Here is a 6,226-nt window from a genome sequence, read left to right as displayed (position 1 = left end):
CTTTTATAGGTGGGGGGGGGCTTGGCCGCCATTGCTGCTGGCCCCTCCCAGCTCTCCTCAGCCGCTGTCGTCTCACGCAGGCCCCCGGCAGCTCTCTCGGCTCCCCCCGAGGTTGCCCCTGTGCACTGCGCTGGAGCGCTCCTCTGCTGATCCTGCCGGCACCGGAGCTGCTCGCTCTACCCTCAAGCCCCTGGCGAGCCCAGGGTAAGTAGCTTATACTCAGATGGTTCCGTATAAGATGTCTTATATGTCATCTGTGTTAAACCAGATGAATCCTACCCCGCTTTGAAGTGAACCCAGTGGGACCAAGGTGCCAAAACAACAAGATTTCCATTAAACGGGAGGACTCCCTGTCTGAATGGCACCTGCCTGCACATGTATCCTAATCTCAGTGGCACCTCTGCAGCAGGGAAAGGTATCATTTCATGGGCTTAAAGCAATCAACAGCTGAATCTTCATAGTTTATAAAAATGCACCCCACATAAATTTGCCAGCATGACTTGTACAGAAATCTACAATTTCCATTAATCACTATCATGTCTGATAAAGTTATAAAAACTGATAAAGTGCTAAAACTCATATAATTTCCACCATCTCGCCCACAGTATCTGAAATAGAGTGCAAGATAAAAATTTATTAAAACTGCCTAATGCCCAGTTTTACAATGGGTTTTACTTCTTGCCACTATCCCTCATCCTAAGAGGCAAAAGCTTCTGGGAACCACCATGCTTTACAGAGGGCCTTTAGCCAACACTGAAAAGCTGGAAATTGTGGAGAAGATTTGAACATTTTTACCTTTCACTTCAAAATAACTTTCAGAATTTTCACCCTTGAATTCAAGTCATTTTCTTTATGGATTGAAACTTAAACCAGCCTTGAGATGGTGTTCACCACCCCAGAATGTGGAAAAGCAGGCTGTCAGCAAGATCAGGTCCACGGATCCCACCACAAATCTATACTGAAATAAAACCATCACAGCGAGGGACTTATTTATGTTTGCAGAACAGTAATTTCAAGGTAACTTAGCCTAGAAATCACCATGACTATCTTGTTTATGCATATGTACTGCAATGCTTAGCAGCCACTAAAATCCTAAACCACTGAGGATGTGCTGTGCCTGGCATTAGTGAACTGTCCGCTTACTCCTTCTGAAGCATAATAATCTTAAAAACTTTACAACTGCAGAGACATTTGCCTGTATCTGTGCAAAGACTGCTGTTTACGAAGGTGAAAGTTGCAGGGAAAGGAAATGAAACTGTTCTTTCACCACCGGTGTTGTGTGGATGTCTCCAACGCGTCGGACCAGCTGTTTATGAGATGAGATCCAGCCTTGTAAAAGCAAACCAACATATTTTTGGTAGCAATGAATAATCCAGTCCACACATACGCAGCAGGAGGGATAATGGTGATGCTGACACGACTCTGAAAAGGTAGCAGGGGAGGGGGGAGGCTCTGAAGTGCTGCTCTCTGCCCTCCGCTGCACTCACAGAGCTGCTCCCTGCAGTAAATCTGCAGCTAAAACTGGTCTTCAGAGAAATCTCAGGGCTGCGTGGACACGAAACATGGACAGTAGCACTGAGAGCAGCCTTGCAGAGAAGTGAAGAGCAAATACACCTGGATCTGCTGTCTGCAATAGTTGGTTTCTTCAAAAGCAGTCCCAGCCTGCATCTGCAGGGCCACCCCCACCACAGCAGCCTTGTTCAAAATATGATTAAGTTTCTTTTAAAGCTTTCCTTCTAACAATCTGTTAATGAATTTAAAGGACACTTATACAGCGGCAGCAGAAAAAATAAGGAAACAAAAAAAAAATTGACTGAGGAGCAAGATTTAAAGATGTATCACACAGCAGTAAAGGTGATGGCACACTTTAAGAGGGACAGGAACTCCAAAAGCAAAAATTTGGGACATTCAGTGAAATAAAATGGAACTGTTGGGAGGATATTAAAGACAAGGAGAATTTTACCATGTATATCCCCTCCCACACAGAATAGTGAAAATTCAGTCACTTGAAACTTTAGGCACTTCACTGGATCAGACATAAATTCATAGATTTTAATGCCAGTGTGTTGTTACAGATATCATAACATCATTCTACAACTCCCTGAAAGGAGGTTGTAGCGAGGTGGGTGTCGGTCTCTTCTCCCAAGTAACAAGTGATAGGACAAGAGGAAATGGCCTCAAGTTGCGCCAGGGGAGGTTTAGATTGGATGTAAGGAAAAATTTCTTTACTGAAAGAGTGGTGAAACATTGGAACAGGCTGCCCAGGGAAGTGGTGGAGTCCCCATCCCTGGAGGTATTTAAAAGACGAGTAGATGAGGCGCTTAGGGACATGGTTTAGTGGGTGGTGGTGTTGGGTCGACGGTTGGACTCGATGATCTTAGCGGTCTTTTCCAACCTCAATGATTCTATGATTCTATGATCATAAACCATGAAGTTTTGTCCACTTATTCCCGTTTAACACCCACAGCTGCAGGAATATATTTTCTGTTAAAAAAACCCCAAGTCTTAATGTAATAATATGTGATGCAGAACCTACCTACCTACCTTATCTCTGAATTATTTTTTCTAATGCTTAGTTATCCTTATTGTTCAGCATTTATCTCTCATCTAAATAAATGCCGTTTCAGCATTTAGCTATTAGATCTTACTGTAGTTGTGTTTACCAAATTAAAGAATACAGAAAAATATGTTACAGAAATAGAAACTACATTTAACTATGAAATTAGACAGCACCAGATGAACCAAATTTGCTTTTTCTTCTTATGTCTGTAAGGGTAAACAAAGGTAAACTGCTTAGTCCTACCACAGCTGGAGTATGTCACTCCTCCCATGAAGTCACCATGTACGTAAATCCTACTAATAATGTAAATAAGCTTGACACTAGTTTTACTCAAAACATTTTTGAGAAAATTATTTCTAGATTGTTAAACAATTTACTACCCACTGATCCACACAGTTAAGCGCAAGGAAGAGTACACATCATGCTTAGTAGTAAGCTCATGGACTGTATAATGGAGGGGGAGGAGAGGATGTAAGAGCTAAAATGATACCCGCGATAGACACACACGCACATATATATACAACTATATTCATATATTGATACATTTGAAACATTTGCTTCAATTCAAGATGTCCTAAATGCTAAGACAACATCCTTCAGTTTGGTTAGAGACTGAAAATTTATTGCTTTACCCCCAAAGAAAAACATGACCTAATAACAGAGGTTCTGCCAAAAGAGAGGATGTTCTGAGACCAGAGATTTTATTTTCCTCCCTCTTATCCTCGCGTATTTCTGTTTTGCAAGTGGTGATATATGACCAGCCACAGCCAGGATAAAACACTTCCATTCCCTCCATATTTCCAATCAATTTTACTTTGCTTTCATTTTTAAACAACTTTTTTTCTCACCAGCCAGATGCCTTATTTGTGATAACTTCTATGCCAGCACCACTCTGATCTGAATTCAGTGTGTTGCTCACAGAACTTATTTTCTATGTGTAGCCATCAACAGCTAAAGCTCCTTACACAGAAATCACTAAAACAAGGCAGCAACTCTTTTTATTGCCGGGCACTGTCTTGACCTTCACAGAGATGCTTTGAATTGAGCAATTCATATGAAATTTAGTACTATGCTGTAATTCTCTCTGTCATGTGTGATAACTCAGAAAGCGTGCTAGTCATTCAGTACTACAACTTGGTATAATTGCTTCTGCAGCCTGACTGAAAGCTACATCATATGATCTGCCAGCACATGATTAGTAGTGTAATAAATCTCTGAAACAAGGCATGCAAATGCATTCTTTAAGAATCTGATGCGTTCAGAATTTACTATTAAATGCTTTTTCTCTTGCAGCAAGGTTTTGCTGGATATGTATATATTTATGGTTATAATCGGTCACTGGTGAGCAATAAAAGCAACGCTTTCCCCATTATTCCAAGTTTTAATAAAGAAAACTGAGCATATGTGTATTTAATATCATAAAACCACAAGACTATACTGATGTGTAAAAAAACCTGAGGTTATGCATGTTTTGCATAAAGCAGTGCTGTTGCATAAGTTTTAGTACCTGGGTGCCAAATTCAGAGCTCAGACACGAGGCAGCTAAGTGTAGAAGAAAGGCACTCCCTCCACCGATAAGAATGTCAAGAATTTTCTCATTTCACTAGTTTTACTCAGTGCCGTTCCAGACTAGATCACCGAACCCACAGCTCAGGCCACAGGCTGGCACAGTTGCCTAACAGCTGGTAGAATTTTCACCTCTATTCCCTACTTAACAAGTGTAACTTCCTAATTTAACTGAGTTTTTAAAATGTTGTCCTTTTTGCTGTAAGCTATTGTGTTATACCTGTACTTATATTCCTACATACACGAAATGAAAAATGATTACTTATAGCATGCGAAATATGCCATCAAGATAAACTTTTATTTTGTGGACTGAATAAAAATAATTCCTAGTAATGGGGGTGGCAAAAATAAAAAGTTGTGGGTTTAATTGGAAGCCAAATATAAAAAATCTGAAGCACTGACAGCAACAATGTCGAATTCTGTGGTTTTTAATTATGTAAGCACGCAAGGATAGCTGGACTTCTTTACTCTTTCTCCCCACAGAGAGTAAATTATCTTTTTTTGCTTGATGTTGGACTAAGGACAAGAAAGCATGAGTAAATACATTTTTAACAACCAGGATTATTGCCAAACAGAAACGCTTCTCTTTTCAAAGCATGTTAGAAGTTGTTTACATTTCACTGGGCCGAAGGAAGGAAGGTAGGAGAGAGAGGAAGGAAAGGAAGAAGGAAGGTATTTTGATAAAGTAACTCAGTGATACTGTTTCCTTATTTTTTAAACTATAAAAATAATTTTAACCATCTTATTGAATCCCTCATCTCTTCCACCAAATTAAATAGAAGTAACAGGAAATTCTTGTTAGTCTCCCTCCCATCACAGAGGTCTGTTAGTCTAATGAGGGAAGCTGAACAGCGGCAGCTGCTGGGGAAGAACTGGGGCATTTGGAGAGAGGTGCCCGTGTCCCTGCACGTGTTTAAGGGCTTGGGAGAAAAATCAGGCAGGGCAGGTTTCATTCTGACACCCCTTGTTTGGGCATCTGCTGGCTTTAGGGAAACTCCAAAATGTCAGTCTGCACTTAAAGTTTTCTCTCTTCAGTCTCGCCTCCCTCACCGCATAGGCACTGGTAGCTTCCAACTTAAAGATTAGTACAAATGAATTTGGGTCTATATTTTGTATTGTCTCTGGATGGGTTATGGGGCCAAGGGTTCTCCTCTGTACTCACCCGCAATATCCCAGAGCTGCAGCCGTACCACAGTCTCAGCATCCCAGCTCAGCACCTTCAAGGCAAAGTCCACCCCGATGGTGGCCCGGTAGTGGGGGGAGAAGTTCTGGTGGACATAACGTTTGATGATGCTGGTTTTGCCCACTCCCAGGTCCCCGATCACCAGCAGCTTGTAGAGGTGCTCCTTCTGACTGTGCTTCTGCATCTTTCCTGTGGCTGCGGCTGCTCCCTGTGAACTGATTGCATGCTCTGCCCGAGGAATCCTGTCAGCCCGAGGGAGAGAGAGGGAGTCAGGAACCAGGGAGGGAAGGAGAGAAGGTAGGTGGAGGCTCTTTCCCTTTGTACAGGAGCAGGATCACCAGGTCCAGCAGGCAGTCCTGCTGGGAGATGAAGTAAGCAAGGGACTGGGGGAAGAAAGTCTCCCAGAAAGTTTTGTGCGTATGTGTGTAAAGGTCAGCAGGAGGTGTGTCTGGGATTAGTCTGGCTACTAAAGACTTTGCAGGAAAATTCATGCAACCGTCCTGTTCCCTGTTTTACTCCTCGCTGGAAGGACAGTGTTTCTGCTGTGCACTAGTTTTACATACTTTTTTTAATCGCTTTCTTCTTGGTGATAATTTATCACCCTATGCTTTTTTCCAGACATCTTTAAAATTCTAGTCACTGCAAAAAAGCAGAAATCTCCTTTCAGACGTTTCACGCCTCCATTAAAGTGCAAAAATTAAACCAGTGTGACTTTAACTTTGGATGTGATTTGGTTTTAATCAATGTAAGCCAGTGTGAATGCAGTTACATCCTAGAAGAGGGCAGTTATAGCAATATAAAGCATCTTTACATGTGTCCATGCTAGGAGGGCTGTGTAAATTTAACTATAACAGATACACATTTTTAAGTTTCATTAACGTAATTGTGATTGTCTGTCTGTACCTATAAGCATGCTC

At 41.7% G+C, this 6,226-nt stretch overlaps 1 protein-coding gene across 1 annotated transcript in view; it reads right to left on the bottom strand.

Annotated features, from left to right (window-relative positions):
• RAB38 (RAB38, member RAS oncogene family) overlaps positions 1-5,493 on the bottom strand; it is a 25,881-nt gene extending 20,388 nt beyond the window's left edge. Inside the window, exon 1 of the mRNA XM_009286277.2 lies at positions 5,289-5,493. Within this exon, the coding sequence (XP_009284552.1) occupies positions 5,289-5,493 (205 nt within the window). The remainder of the gene's footprint in view (positions 1-5,288) is intronic.
• Between the last annotated feature and the right edge of the window lie 733 nt (positions 5,494-6,226).

The sequence above is a fragment of the Aptenodytes forsteri genome, unplaced genomic scaffold, assembly GCF_000699145.1.
Source record: "Aptenodytes forsteri isolate BGI_AS27 unplaced genomic scaffold, ASM69914v1 Scaffold376, whole genome shotgun sequence".
Taxonomy (NCBI): domain Eukaryota; kingdom Metazoa; phylum Chordata; class Aves; order Sphenisciformes; family Spheniscidae; genus Aptenodytes; species Aptenodytes forsteri.
This window is presented reverse-complemented; position numbering and strand designations above follow the sequence as displayed.